Below are 16,024 nucleotides of genomic sequence, written 5' to 3'. Positions count from 1 at the left end.
AAGGGAATTCTGTGTTGACCTAAGACTTTGTCACAGGAATATGCATATACAAAAGTCATTTCATAACCACCTCCAAAATTATTTAAAATACTAAATTTAAATTAGGCACAGCTACAATTCATCCATTAAAATCCAATTACCCTGACCTCTGCTTAAGGAAGAATAATTTAAATCAAAAATAGGCTGGTCCGAAGGTAGTGAGTTATCTCAACTGATTGCTCACAGTGAGTGTTTAACTCCTTGTTCTACTCTTCCCCCTCTTCTCACTACTGCACTTGACTAAAAAAAAATACAATACAATAAAATAAAAGAACAGTGGGAATCCACCTGGCGAATGTGCATGGTCAGCTGGTGCTGGGTAGTGCAAATCTTCTCACACAGGGGGCAGTTATAGGAAGACTTCTCCTCTTTTGTTTCCTAAAAAGAAAGATTAAAAGGGAAGATAAATTTCAAATCACAGTCAACGAGTGCCTTTTCTTTCTGTAATAAGTGTAATAAGCACTTGTGTCTATACAGCTGAGAGCATGGGCTCCAGAACCTGCCCAGGTATAAGCTTGTGCAAGTCACTGCCCTGTCTGCCTCAGTTTCCTCATTTGAAAGATGGGAAAAACAGTACCACCTACCACACCATGCTGTGATGCAGGTTAAATTAACACATGCCAAGCACTAGAACAGTGCTGGGATCATAGTAAGTACTCAGTAAATACTAGCATTCTAATTACACAGACACCACTTAATTATCTGTGATGGTGAAAAATTAAGCACTGACTCATGGAAGAGCTGGAAAGGAATACATTTCTCCCCAAGTCCAGCCTGGGCTATTCTGCAACAGGTTTCAGGGTCTCTAAGAACACATGACAGATAACAAGGTTCTCATCAGAAGAGCCCACCCTACCAAGAGGGAAGCCCTCAGTGTCTAGCTGTGCACCCAGTGGGCATGCCCCTGCCCACTGCTAGCATCTGCTTAACACTGCTCATAAATACTCAACAAAAACATCACACTGAGAAAATTGCTGTCCTTATCACGACAACTTTGATAGGAATGCCAACCCAAACTGAAGACTTCCACAGAAGGTGACAAAAGAACCAGCTCACTACTTGGTGAGGGGGATCCTTTTATGTTCCCTCAGAATGCACAGGTCAAGCAGTATGTTTTGTCTTTTTAAGAAAAAGCCAATGTCGTTCACTAACCGTACGCTACAGATCCTCTTTCCAAATAATTCATGCAGAGCTCTAGGCTGTGTGCAGCACTGACTCCTCACCCTCACAGTCCCTAAGACCACAGGTTCCTGTCTCCATACCCAAAACTAACTGGACCTAGGCTTGGATACCTCTCCCAGTAATTTGGAGTTGGCATGCTCAGAGATTTCTGAAGATCAGCAGAATCACCTGGGGCGGTGGGGGGTGTTTCTATGCATTTAACCAGATTCTGGACGTGCCACATCAGAGTCATTGGGGGACTGGGGTTGGTAGAACCCCAGAGATCTGTTTGTCTCACAAGCTCCCCAGATGATGGTGATATGTGCCCAGGTTTGAAGATGGCTAAGTTACTAAAAGTTGGGTGATTATGAGCACTTGAATTGAAAGTTCATGGAGAGGTAGGGCTGAACCCAAGGAGGCTTGCACCTGGGCAAGCCCAAGCCAGGAGAAAGCAGTGTGGAAGATGTCAGTGCTAACCCAGCGGGATGGAGGGCACTGTCCCTAGGGCTGGATGCTCTGTCTAGGCTCTGGGTCATTTCCTATCCTCGGGTATCTTTCAATAGACCTCTTTTTACTTGCATTCATTTGAATGAGTTTCTGCTCCTTGGAAATAACAGCAATTATTGAGCACTTACCATGTGCTAAACTCTATACAGAACCGTCAGGGTTTTTTCACAACCACTAACAGACAAGCATTATTATGGATCCCATTTTCTGGACGAGGAAACTGGGGTACACAGAGGCAAGTAAACTGCCCCAAGTCAGAGAACTATTAAGTGGTAGGCACAGCATTAAAACCCAGGCCAGCTGCTCCACAGCCCGTGCTCTAAGCCACTATGCTGTATATAAAGTCTGACCAAAAGAAGGATTAACCCCAAGGCACAGAAAGGAAACACTCTTGTGGTTGCTTATGAGAGATGATGAAAATAAAAGTCACCCGGAAGACTATAAAAGCAAATGGCACCATAAACCAGACGGGTGGAATGAAGGCATGACGATGTCTAGCTCACAGCCACCTTCTCTCTCACTCCTCTTCAAAGACAAACAAGTCTCGTTCTGAGCAATAGGAACTTTTTTTTTTTTTTTTTTAAATGGAGTCTCACTCTGTTGCCCAGGCTGGAGTACAGTGGCACGATCTTGGCTCACTGCAACCTCCACCTCCCGGGTTCAAGCGATTCTCCTGCCTCAACCTCCCAAGTAGTTGGGACTACAGGTGTGCGCCACTACACCTGGCTAATTTTTGTATTTTTAGTAGAGGCGGGGTTTTGCCATGTTGGCCAGGCTGGTCTTGAACTCCCGACCTCAGGTGATCCACCTGCCTCAGCTTCCCGAAGTGCTGGGATTACAGGCATCAGCCACCGTGCCCAGCCAAAACTTTTTTCTAATCTAGGGAATTGGGTCTGAGAACTAGGTATGCTCTACATTTTCTCACTCTCAAAAAGAATTAAGGATATGGATTCTACAAAACATGAACATCCTAGAGACAGTGGAAGAAACAAATTCCCAGTCTTACTCGTTTATCATACTTCTAGTTCTTTGTGAGGTATAATAGGGGGAGGGGGTGTCACACTTTCTCTGCCCAGCTCTACAACTGCAGTCGGAGTAGAGTTGGCCAAGGACCCCCATGGGGGCAAGGGTGTGGGGAGAAACAAAAGCAACAGCAACAAAATAAGATATAACAAGGAGGGATGTCTCACTGCCAGACCAAAAGTTGGGGATGAGTTCCATCTCCGGGGTATTGTTGTCAAACTAGTAGACAGGCAATTTTATATACATAAAATTTTTAAAGTCACCAACAGGATGTAAATACATGGTTTTTTTTGTTTTTTTAAAAAAAGGGCCTCCAAGTGACCAGCCACAGGGAGACAAATTTTTTTAAAAAATCATCTTGCATTCACCTTGCAATAGACAGCAGGCACACTGTGCGGCTGGTGGGGCTGACCTGTGTTGACTCTGGGGTGATTCATGAACTGACACCTCAACCTTCTCTGAGGCTGGCAGTGCTGTGCTGCAGGCCATCATACAGGTCCACAAAATCCAAGTTATCTGGGAGGAAGTCTACAGACCCAGATGTAATCTTTTAAAACGAACCAGGTCAAGCATGGTGGCTCACACCTGTAATCCCAGCACTTTGGGAGGCTGAGGTGGGAGGATGGCTTGAGCCCAGGAGTTTGAGACCAGACCGGGCAACACAGTGAAACCTCGTCTCTACAAAAAGTTTTTTTATAATTAAAAAACAACAACAACAACAAAAAAACAAAGCCAGATATCACAGCAATTAAGACAGTTTACACACATTAGCTATATAGTTTATGAAACTAGGAATCAACCACGCTCTGGTGAGAAGAAATAGAGACCTGTCTCTATTTAAAAAAATAATAATGAACCTACTAGAAAAGAGAGCACTGTGATACTGGAAGAGAGGTCCTCCTGGAGAATTTAGTTTTTGTTTTTTATAGGACATGGGGGTCTCATAATATTGCCCGGGCTGGCCTTGAACTCCCGGGCTCAAGCATTCCTCCCACCTCCGCCTCCCAAGTAGCAGGGATTAGAGACATGCCACCACGCCCAGCACCCTAATGGAGAATTTTGAATCCAGTTATTGCAGCCATGCTGGTGGAAGGAGCACACCTCCTGAGCTCAAAGACAAAATTAGCAGCTAATGTGATAACTCACCATTCCATAATGAAACAATCTGGCACCCTTGTCAGCATCCGGCTGTGTCTAATCTCTCCTGGAACTCTAAGCTCACACCAATGGGACTTTCCCCAGGCTCCCTCTCTCAGCACTCCCTGTCTAGTCCACAGGTAAGGAGAATGCTTCCTTCTTCCCCATACTCTCTCCCCACTGAGTTTTGTTTTTTTAGATTAAGAACTGTATTTACCAGGCTACCTCTGGCCAGGACCTCCATTTCAAAAGCAAACTCAGGATACCAGATCTCTGGAGAAGAAAGAAGGGGGATGAAAGGTGGCCCTGCCCCACCTGCACAGTTGCCTCTTCACACGTGAAGAGGCAGCCTCCAGTTAGCATGCAAACATGGGAGGCGCTGTGGGCATCCTCCAGGGCCCTAACCACAGTCTCTGATCTGGAGGCTGGACTTGGGACAACTTAAGAGCTATTTGAAGAAAAGCTCTTCCTATCACTTCACTTGTTCCTGGTACAGCAGAAGGATGAGGATGACAACCTTGTCTGTCTTATTCTTCCCCAAATGCCTGGCACCTGGTACAGTAGCTAGCTGGATATAGGAACTGGGTACATATTGTCCAATGGGTTGATGGATGGAGAGATGGATAGATGGACAGTCACATGAGAGTGGAAATAAACCTTTTCTTCTCAGAGCTAGCACTCCTTCTCGACTCAGGCCACAGTCATACAGGCTGAGTATTTTCTCAGGCACCCACAGGAAGAGAGGCACAAGGAGAAAAGGAAAAAAAAGAGAGAGAAAGGAATCAATGTTCTAACCCTAAAACATCACTGAACTCTGCCAAGTCCCCATCCTTCAGCAAGGTGTGGAGAAATGCATCCTCCCCTACACTGCTGGCAGGGTTTGGGGCTCGTACAACTTTTCTTGTAGGGCGAGTTGTATCAAAAGCCTTAATTAAGCTCTACTTCTAAGAATTTATAGAAAACCATCATATTAATACTCAGAGAATTCTGTATAAGGACAGCCACAGTAGGATTATTTATAAAAGAAGAAAATTAGTTCACAGAAGCCTAGCAGGTTTGCTTTCTCATCCATTGCTGGTTCCTAGACAAACGCAAGACCACCTTCTCTCCAAGGATTTAGTATAACCTCATTAAATCAGTTAAACCAAACTTGAGGAAGTCAATTCGTATTACATGGATCCAGAGTTGAAATGAGAAGTATTCACTCTTTGCCTCCTTCCTCCACCTACCTTCTGTTCAACAGTATGTTGCCAAGACAGCAACAACTTTTCAAGGAAATGTCCCATCTTACATTGAAGATTCATTTATTTCCCAATAGAGAAGACATTAACTTCTGTAACAGCATTAACCCTTCTCAATTCCACTTATTTACTTTACCCTGTTCTGATCTGATGCCCAATGAAAATTCAAGACAACTAAACAGCATCTTAACTGGAATTATCTGAAGCCAAATTCTGTGCTTTTTCAAGGATAGAAAGCTGAACAGCAGCCCTAGCACAGGCAATACTTATTTGCTACCTAATCTGAAGACACTTAAAAATAGCCAGCTCTGTGAATGAGGAAACAAACCACATCACAGAAGAGATATCAGTCACGTTCCCTGCCATGGCCATCACGTGAAGAAAGCTTGAGTTAAAATCCAATGGTGGGGCCAAAAATAAGGGCACTTCCACCAACATCGACACCACAGCAAAGAAAACTTTCTCTATGAAAGGAAACTAACATAAGCCATGAAAATTTTGCTCTTGAAAAATGACTAAGGCCTCTTGGTATGTCCGTTTTATTCCCAATTCTTCCAAAGTTTTATCATAGGAAACTGGGAAACATCTCCCAAGGTTCTCATGGATTGAACCCACCAGAGGTCACCACTAGGTGTGAACACTTACCTGGTTCCTTCTGCCAATCCGATTTGGTCCTGGAGGCTTCGAGGGGGACTTGATCCCCTGGGGGCTCCCGCCATTCTCTGTGACCTTCCCTACACTCATGACCGCCGACATCATGGTGTTGATGGAAGATAGGTCTGAACCTTCCAAGCCAACGGGCGAACTTGACGTCATTGGGACAGGGGTTTAAGCTTCTAAGAAGCCTCTGCCATAAAACTGAAAATTGGAAATTGCTGATGTGATCATGGGGAAGTTTAGGCTTCTGTCATTGCCAAGGGGCGCTGGCCATGGCTACTCTAATTGTAATTCAGGTCAAAAACATCCAACACTGTCTTTCTCCAGTTAAAGGCCACATTCACGCCCAGAGTGACGGAAGCTTTCATTTAAACCAAGTCTTGGCGTACCAAGGACGAAGTAACCTTGCCTCCTTTCTGAGTGTGCACTAGCAACAGGACTCAAACTCATGAGAGGCAGGTTTCTCTACCTTTCCTAATCTGGGTTAGGCAGAGTGGGAAAGGCCAAGCCAACAATGACAAAGCCCAGAAAGCTGCCGCCCTGCAGCACCCTCTTAAGAACCCAGGCTCATTCACTACTACACAAATGTTCCAGACCTAAAACTAGTGATGAGAAACATCAGGTTTCATTTAACTCCACTGCTGCAATACAGTGATTCTGATGCGGAGCCTGAATTTTATAAGAGATTTGAGAAGCCAACACTATCAGAGTTACAAACAAATTTCAAATTGACATATAAAAGCCTGTTTCTTAAAAAATATGTACAAAGCAGGTAACATACCCTAGAAAATGGAAAGAAGAACCCTCCCGCCACACTGCTGATTACCTCCATTTTCTGACCCAATTGATAGACTATGAAACTTCCCCCTGCTGTAGCTATCATTCACATGGAGTAGAAAATGAGTCTGTGTTGATCTCTTTTCTTCCTTCTTCTGGTAGCACTCGTTGACACTGGAAGGGAAGCAAAGGTCCAAAGTGAACATCTTTTCACTTAGTGAAGAAAAAACTGAAATCATTTATTTGCTATAATCTTAGACCACTATATTCACAACAATGCAAGGAGCACAAATGAGAGGCAATGTCTGCCTTTCTTTCTTCCAAAACCACATTCGGCAGCTGTTTCTCAACCTTAACCTATCGTAACCCCTACAGTACTGCCTGTTATGCACACTCCCAAAAGCCAAAAGGACTCTGCAGTAAAATTTTACTTTCTAAAGCTCATATTTATACCCATGCATCAAATTTTCTTCCACACTGTGCCTCAGTCCCCTTGTAAGGATGCTCAGGCTCCACTTGACCCATCTCATGCCTTTACCTAAAAGTGACCAAAGACAAAACAGTTCAGGCATTCACTAAAGGCTGAGTTTAGACACTCTCAGAACAGACCTAAAAGAAACCTGGCAACATGAAAAGAATGACCAAAGGGAAAACTATGGCCCATGGCCATGTCACAATTTACTTCTTCAGGCCATGTGTGTTCCTTGCAACTAGAACTATTATGGCTACAGGTGCGGTCAGTAGGTATGAAGTCTACTGCTTCCCTCATTTTATCTAGGAGGATATTCTATAGCTGAAGCCCTACCATAAGGTATTAGGATATTAATATCCTATTATCCCACAATGTGTGCTAATAAATTCTACAAGTCCACAACAGCAGCTGAAGATCAGGCTCATCATCTCAGCTGTAAAGAGAACGTGTAGGAACAACACAAGAAAGAATATGATTTCTCATGGCTTCCTCCTCCAACTTTAGGGGATATGACCTAGCATATGAGAAACGGTACCACCCAGAGCAGCTACCAACATGCAGTACCAGCCTAAATTCTTACCAAAAGGGCAAAAGGGAATCTTAGGGAAAGTACTTGTCTTGCAAAGAGACAAAGTGTGCCTTCCTTGTTAATAGACATTTTGAAGATGTGAATCAAATGGTTTTCCAACTGGTAGGTAAAAGGACCAACCGCAGAAACATACAATTTGAGAATATGGATCCAGCCTCTTTGCCCACATCTTTCTCCATAAAGAGAGGAAAGCTACAACCAAAAAAAAAAAAAAAAAAAAAAAATCTACACTTTCATCTTTCCATGATGTTTCCCCATGCTAGCAGACCCTTTAAATTTATGAAGAATTGTGCTTCACGCCAGGCACAGTTGCTCACAACCGTAATCTCAGCACTTTGGGAGGCCAAGGTGGGAGGGTCAACTCGAACCCAGGAGTTTGAGACCAGCCTAGGCAACACAGCAAGACCCTATCTCTACAAAAGATTTTTAAAAATTAAAAGAAAAAAAAAACAAAACTGTGCTTCAAACTTCCTGTTTTTAACTGTCTTTGAAGGTTTGTTTTGGGCGATTTCTCTATAGGGAAAAAACATGTAGACACAAAGTGCATACACGAGTATGTACACACATGTTTTTCTTAATGGACTACTAAAAAGAGAGTCATCAGTCCCTAGAATTTTTGTAATCAATCACATAATTACGTACTTGATTCATAAACGGATACTTTCAATACTGAATTCACCTCCTTCTTTTAAATACATTTATCTCCCCATAATTTTAATGTACAGAGAATTATAACATAACTGACTAGAAATCTCTTTCCTGTAATTGTTACAAACTTTCCACCAATTTATACGATGAGTTTTGAAGATGATCTTGCTTTTGTCCTATTACTACATTTAGAAAAGAGGGCTACTCCCAGCTACTTCGGAGGCCGAGGCGGAAGGATTGCTTGAGCCCAGGAGTTCAAGTCCAACCTAGGCAAAACAGCAAGACCCCATCTCAAATTTTAAAAGCAAAAACAACCAACCAACCAAGTGTGTGTGTGTGTGTGTGTGTATGTGAGTAGAAAAAGGAAAGAAAAATGTGGTAGAGTTAGAGTTTGTTCAAGTCTGGGAACAGGTTAAACACCTTTAAGACTAAATGTAAAATTGTAAGTTATAAAAAAAATTCTATCATTGAATAAGGGAAGAAAGTGGAGAGGAGGGAAATAATAAGCAAAGTGACAAAAATATATTCACTAAACAGAGCCAAATTGCCAGTAAGAATTCTTTGCAGTCATGTTATCAAAGATACATTCTTGCAAACTACCTAAGTGTCTTAAACACAGAAAGCCTAGCAACAGTCAGTATAGTTAACCAACGTAAGGGCTGAAAATTGCAAAAGCTTATCCCACTTGAAAAGGAGAAAAGCCTTGTTGTTTGCCATTTTGTCTGGACAGGAAGATATTTGCTAAACATGTTTCTTCCTTGGGGATAAAGTATAAAGTGTGACACTACCCACTGATGACACCAAGATCACTCACATTTACTTCCTTTTCCTAAGTAAATAGCAATTAAAAAAAATAGAGACTCATCTCTAACCTGAAAGCGTAATTAATAAAATGAAACTCCTAGCTACACTGTTTGAAAAAAAGAGTCATTGGCCTCATCCCTGAGAATCTGTTCCAGAAGCAACCAACAACCAGCCCCTTGGGCTGTGACAAGATTGTACTTCAGTTTGTTCTTATGTCTTCTATTTGAGTTCTTCCTTCAGGACCACAGAGCAGGGAAGAAGGGCAAGAAGCTGGTGCAAGGCACAATGGAGCTCGTTGTACGTCAGAAAAAACCCACCGCAACATGCAGGCTCTTCTACATGATCATCTAACCAGAGCAAGCTGGCCAGTATTAGTTGGTCCTATCTACCCTATAACCACATCCTGTACAATTTTGGAACAACAGCCCAAACTAACCAACCTAAACCCTCTGATACTCAATCTCAGGGAATAAAAGACTATTTCCAACATTTTTATGGTCTATTCACGAAGCATTTTTTTCTTTCTGGATATTTACAATCCTAGACTTCTCATTCTTTCTTCTGCAGCATTTCTTCTCCCTGACATCACTCCAATATTAGTAATAATATATGTTATTATTATAAAATAAGGCCAGGTGTGGTGGCTCACACCTGTAATCCCAGCACTTTGGAAGCCTGAGGTGGGAGGATGGCTTGAGGCCAGGAATTTGAGATAAGCCTAGGAAACACAGCAAGACCCCATCTATACAAAATAAAAATCAGCCAGGGCCGGGCACAGTGGTTTACACCTGTAATCCCAGCACTTTGGGAGGCCAGGGCAGGCAGATCACCTAAAGTCAGGAGTTCGAAACCAGCCTGGCTAACACGGCAAAACCCCATCTCCACTAAAACTACAAAAATTAGCTGGCCATGGTGGCACATGCCTGTAATCCCAGCTACTCAGGAGGCTGAGATAGGAGAATCGCTTGAACCCAGGAGGCAGAGGTTGCAGTGAGCTGAGATTGCAGTGAGCTGAGATAGCCCCATTACACTCCAGCCTGGGTGACAGAGCAAGACTCCATCAAGAAAGACAAGAAAGACAGAAAAAGAAAAAAGAAAAGAAAAGAAGCCAGGTGTGGTAGCATGTGTCTATAGTCCCTGATACTTGGGAGGCCTAGTGGGAGGATCACAGGAACCCAGGAGTTCAAAGCTACAGTGAGCTATGATCACACCATTGCATCCCAGCCTGGGCGACAGAGTGAGACCCTGTCTCTTAAAAATAAATATCACGGTCATATTCTAATATAATCTCTTCCAACTGGAATCAGAGAGCACTGGGAACCCAGATGAAGTTCCCAAGTCATAGATAGGATCAACATTATCAACCAGATGAACCTGGTGTTCCAGTTTTTAACACACACGGTCTGGATTTGGAGGGGAGAAAGGGAGAGAAAAGAAAAAAAAAAAATGAGATGTCCAAAGTGTTGCTTCCTGAGACAAACCCTTGGCACCCTTTCTCATCCCACATTTCAGGCCCATCCGATCAAGAACTAACAAGTTATAGTTACAATTTCTTTCCTCCTTTTTTTTTTATGTGTGTGAGACAGTCTCACTCTATTGCTCAGGCTGTAGTGCAGTGGCACTATCTCAGCTCTCTGCAACCTCTGCCTCCCAGGTTCAAGCGATTCTCGTGCCTCAGTCTCCTGAGTAGCTGGGATTACAGGCACGCACCACCATGCCTGGCTAATTTTTTTTATTTTTAGTAGAGATGGGGTTTCGCCATGTTGGCCAAGCTGGTCTTGAATGCCTGGCCTCAAGTGATCTGCCCCCCTCAGCCTCCTAAAGTGCTGGAATTATAGGTGTGAGCCACCGTGCCTGGCCTAGTTACAATTTCAACACGATTTTGCACCAAAGCCTCAGGAGGACGTGGAAAGGGCACGACAATTAAATGGGAGGTGGAGAGGGTACGAGGGGAGGGCATGGGAAGACTCAACGTTCAACATTATTGTGACTCACTGAGAGTCAAAACCGTTTCACTAACCTGTTTTCTTTGTTATCAAGCTGCCCTCCTTATTGGGGGGCTGAACCTGGCTGGGTCCAAACGTGGGCAGGGTCACACTTCAGAGCCACCACTCCTGGAACACACAGTTGGAGCAACCTACAAAAATAAGAAAAGGTGACGTTAAAAGAGGATTAAGACCAGAAATGGTCCTCTGCTCAACATCACCGGGAGTCACAAATTAGGACTAGAAAACATTTCCCATCCCTTGCCTGCAATTACAAGCAAGCTGCCAGGAGCCAGGCTGATTCCATCCAGAGTTGTCCCACTAACATCCAAGTAAGAGCTTGGAGCTGAGTGTGCCTTGAACAGACAAGAACACCCCTCTCCCCCAGGCACATTCCAATAATGTCAAGGGCAGCACCATGTGAGAATGACTCGAACCACTGGCTCTGGGGGGAGCTTCGTGCATCCTAATGGCATGTTCACAGCAGATACCTACAGACTGCCAGTTTAACAAGAAGAGAAAAGCAAGGCAGCAGTTAGTGCTATCAGAAACGGAGGGGGAAAAAATAAGACAGTTGAAGAAATTAAGAAATATACAACTAGCAGTGGCTTATGCCTGTAATCCCAGCACTTTGGGAGGCCAAGACTGGGCAGATCGTTTAGCTCAGGAGTTCGAGACCAGCCTGGACAACATGGTGAAACACTGTCTCTATAAAAAACACAAAAATTAGCTGGGTGTGGTGGCATGCGCCTGTAGTCCCAGCTACTCTGGAGCTGAGGTGGGAGGATGGCTTAAGCCCAGGAGGCAGAGGTTTCAGTAAGCTGAGATTGCACCACTGCACTCCAGCCTGGGCAACAGAGCCAGACCTTGTCTCAAAAAATAAATAATAAGAAATATACAACTAAACAGTGCCTTAGAGGAGACATGATTACATCCTCTCGCAGGTGTGAGGAGAAAGTGTTGGTAACACACGTCAAATAGGACCAAATGCAGACCTTTTCCTTTCTGTGTAGGGAAGATACAGAAAACATCTCAAATTACACATGCCCTTCAAAAGTTTGAGCAAGTCTGCTCTGGGGTGTCAAGGGCTTCAAAGCCCTGTGCTGGGAGAAAACTGGAATGCAGCATTTCCCAGAGCTACAGCATGTGGCCACATTCTCTGGCTCTCAACACAGCCTCCCTCAGCTAACGTGAAGAGCACAAAACTGGGAGAAAACTCAGAGGTAAAATAAACCCCACATGGACAACACCGGGGGAGAAACAACTGCTTGGCATATTTTCTCACTTTTATTCCTCTTCGGGAGCGTCTACAGACAAGCTGCCCATCTGTGCCACACAGCTGTCACCATGAACCTCACGACTAACCCACAGGGACAGACCCTGTCCCACAGAAGGGAATGCAGAGACCCTCAAACTGGACATTATGCCCCCCGCGACCCCACTGAAAAAATGCACATACTCTATACTCAACATTTTCATTCCGTACCAGGAGGGTCAGGGACCCTAGAAACCCACCCAGGGACAGCAGGGTAAGAACCCCTGTTTTGCGTGATATATGACCTGCCCTCTTGTAAACTATGAATCAAGTCCATTTCATGAAAAATACCCGTGGAGTTTTCAGAAATGCACAAACATCCTTTCAGACTATCTTCACCCATTTAAGGTGAAATTAAATATTGCTTTTTTTTTTTAAAAAAAAAAGCAGTTATTTTTTTTTCATATTTTAATTAATGACAAATTTTTTAGGAACAAAGCCTGAAGAGGAATAGCCCTTTGGTTTTTTTCTAGAAACTGCCAAGATCTCCAAATAAATAGCATGAACCATAGTTTTACTCATAATTAATAAAAACACACTTCAAAATAAAAAGATATAACAAAAATTTTTAAAAAATAAAAATAAACAGGCCAGGCGCGGTGGCTCACGTCTATAATCCCAGCACTTAGGGAAGCTGAGGCAGGTGGATCACCTGAGGTCAGGAGTTCATGACCAGCCTGGCCAACATGGCAAAACCCCATCTCTACTAAAAATACAAAAATTAGCTGAACATCATGGCGCAGACCTGTAATCCCAGCTACTTGGGAGACTGAGGCAGGAGAATCACTTGAACTCGGAAGGCAGAGGTTGCAGTGAGCTGAGATTGCGCCTCTGCACTCCAGCCTGGTGACAGAGTGACAGTCCGTCTCAAAAAAATAAATACAATAAATAAACACACTTCAGAGTCAGAACTAAGTGTCTGGAATTAAACTTTTCTAGCATATAGCTAAGACTTCCATTAAAATTTAGACCTGCTGCCTCCCCTTCATTTCATTTTATTTTATTTCCCTTCATTTTAAAAAGACACCTTAAAAAAAGATCCACCGGGTAGCTTCCTGGAAGCACACAGGATAGCAAGGAGGAGAGAGGATGGTTTTAGAGAAAGAGGGCTAGGGGGAGAGACTTGACCTTGAAACTTCCATCCTCTTGCCCTTGGGTGTAAATGATTTGAATATTGAGAATGTCTTGCAATATAAAGCCAGAGTTCACTAGGCTGTTTGTTTTGGGTTCTATTAGGCCTGAGGGAGTCACAGAGCTTGAAGAGTGGAAAAGTACAAAAGAGTTATTAGAAGAAACTTTAAGACACCCCTTACCTCCATCAACAATGTCTCAGAAAAAAAAAAAAAAAAAAAAGACAGACTAGTAGCACCCTAAATATGACTCCTGTAGGTGAAATGTGACAGAAAGGCTGGGTCTGGTTGTTGGTGGAGGCTGCTGAATTTCTGGATTTGCACTCCCACAAGATTTACGCAAAGCCAATGGAGGCAGGAGGACTAAGAGAGGGCGGAAGTCCCTCTGTGAGGGGAGGGAAAGGCCAGCCCCCAAGCCCCGGGGGAGATAAGGGACAATACTATGTAAAGCCAGAAACAGAAGATTAAGGGGCAGGTCTCCAGGTCTAAGGAGATAGCAATGAAGAGATGAAAGATAAGGGCTGCATCCCAGCTTCTGAAAAACCCGAGGGTTTCTTTCCTTTTTTTTCCTTTCCCTTTTTTTTTTTTTTTCTGTCGCCAAGGCTGAAAGTCTGTAACCTCTGCCTCCCCGGTTCAGGCGATTCTTGTGCCTCAAGCCTCCCAGGTAGCTGGGATTACAGGCGTGTGTGCCACCACACCCAGCTAACTTTAATTTTTGCATTTTTAGTTGAGACTAAAATTGGGTTTTTAGGGTTTTGCCATGTTGCCCAGGCTGGTCTTGAACTCCTGGCCTCAAGTGATCCACCCGTCTCAGCCTCCCAAAGTGCTGGGATTATAGGCAAAAACCTGAGGGTTCTTCTTTTTTTCTTCATGTTTTTGAGACAGAGTCTCATTCTGTCGCCCAGGCTGGAGTGCAGTGACGCGATCTTGGCTCACTGCAACCTCCGCCTCCTGGGTTCAAGTGATTCTCCTACCTCAGCCGTGCACCACCATGCCCAGCTAGTTTTTGTATTTTTAGTAGAGATGGGGTTTCGCCATGTTTGCCAGGATGGTCTCGAACTCCTGACTTAAGGTGATCCAAACTGCCCCAGCCTCCTGAGGGTTCTTGAAGTGAAATCTAAACTCTGTCCTAAGGCCCCCAGGAAATGCGGAATAAGTTTAGATGCCTAGGATGATGGTTGAGGCCCTGAAAAAAATGTTCCCACAGACAAAAGAACAGTGGGTTTTACAACACTTGACCAGGCTGGGCACAGTGCAGAGCCTCCACAACACCCACAAATACTTGGGATGGCTGATCCATGCTGTGTAAGAGCCTAGTTGACCAGTTCAGGCCAACCTAGGACAGGGTGAAAGTTTGAGTTAACAGATCAGACACTAAAACGGTCTGAGTCAGGAGGGAGCTTGACAAATAGCAAAGGCATCTCTTGAAGGATGGGCTGAGTCTTGGCTAGGCTGGGGACAGAATCAAACCAGGCTAAATGTTCCACGAGGGCCATGCCTGTTCTGCCTGCAAAGCTCGGGGCAAAACCATCTCTTCTAACCACCTCACATGTGCTCTGAGGGCTGAGACAGCTGTGATGACGGCTTTCAGTTCTAGGAAGTTGATGTGTTTCTTGGCTTAGGGTCCAGGCTATGCCTTGGATAGGGCGGTAACCCACGAAAGTCATCCCCCCACCGACAACCCGTGGCTGGCACAGGCTTTGGTAAGACAGGAGCCTTAGAGCAGGCCCCTACACCATGGGGCACCGTGAGCTGCTTCAGCCAACTCCGATCTTCTCTTCCTGGGTGAGAAGGGACTCCTAAGAAACTAGGGGGAGCTGCGCGTGGTGGCTCATGCCTATAATCCCAGCACTTTGGGATGGAGAGGCAGGAGGATCACTTGAGGTTAGAAGTTCAAGACCAGCCTAGGCAACACAGCAAAACCCGTCTCTGATAAAGAAAAAAAAGAGGTGGTGGGGGGGGTGCATCCCTTGGTACAGGCCACATCAAGACAAAAGTGCAGAGGTGAAGGGGGGCAGCAAACTTGGGACCCAAGATATATATGTCGGTCTCCTCTTTGGGTATCTTCTGAGCTCCAGAACATTCCTATACTCTCATCCTCTCAAGAATACAGCAAGCCAGGCACAGTGGCTCATGCCTCTAATCCCACCACTTTGGGAGGCCAAGTGGGAAGATCACTTAAGACCAGGAGTTTGAGACCAGCCTGGGCAATGAAGTGAGACCACAACTCTACAAGAAATTTAAATATTAGGCAGGTATGGTAGCACCCTCCTGCAGTCCCAGCTACTTGGGAGGCTGAGGCAGGAGGATTGCATGAGCCCAGGAGTTCGAAGCTGCGCTGAGCTAGGATGACGTCACCGTACTCAAGCCTGGTCAACAGGGCAAGACTTTATCTCCAAAAAAAAAAGACTAATGGTCAGGGTCAGGCTCTTTAACCTGCCATTCAAGGGTCTCCATGCTCTGGCCTCAGTCTACCTTCTGGCCCCGTCACACACCAGTCCCCTTGGTTACCCTCTCTGTTCAGTTCCTTGCCCCAGAA

The 16,024-nt window shown here is 44.5% G+C and overlaps 1 protein-coding gene across 3 annotated transcripts in view; it reads right to left on the bottom strand.

Annotated features, from left to right (window-relative positions):
• RREB1 (ras responsive element binding protein 1) overlaps positions 1 to 16,024 on the bottom strand; it is a 141,971-nt gene that overhangs the window by 60,971 nt on the left and 64,976 nt on the right. For 2 of the 3 annotated variants that reach the window (XM_032141078.2, XM_032141079.2), the window contains exons 2-5: positions 11,076 to 11,192; positions 6,592 to 6,716; positions 5,754 to 5,966; positions 328 to 417 (exon numbers count right to left, since the gene is read on the bottom strand). In XM_032141078.2, coding sequence (XP_031996969.1) covers positions 328 to 417; positions 5,754 to 5,924 — 261 coding nt within the window. In that variant the 5' untranslated portion in view covers positions 5,925 to 5,966; positions 6,592 to 6,716; positions 11,076 to 11,192. The remainder of the gene's footprint in view (positions 1 to 327; positions 418 to 5,753; positions 5,967 to 6,591; positions 6,717 to 11,075; positions 11,193 to 16,024) is intronic. The other variant, XM_058432340.1, reaches the window with a different exon arrangement.

Source organism: Hylobates moloch, unplaced genomic scaffold (genome assembly GCF_009828535.3).
Source record: "Hylobates moloch isolate HMO894 unplaced genomic scaffold, HMol_V3 SCAFFOLD_20, whole genome shotgun sequence".
Lineage (NCBI taxonomy): Eukaryota > Metazoa > Chordata > Mammalia > Primates > Hylobatidae > Hylobates > Hylobates moloch.
This window is presented reverse-complemented; position numbering and strand designations above follow the sequence as displayed.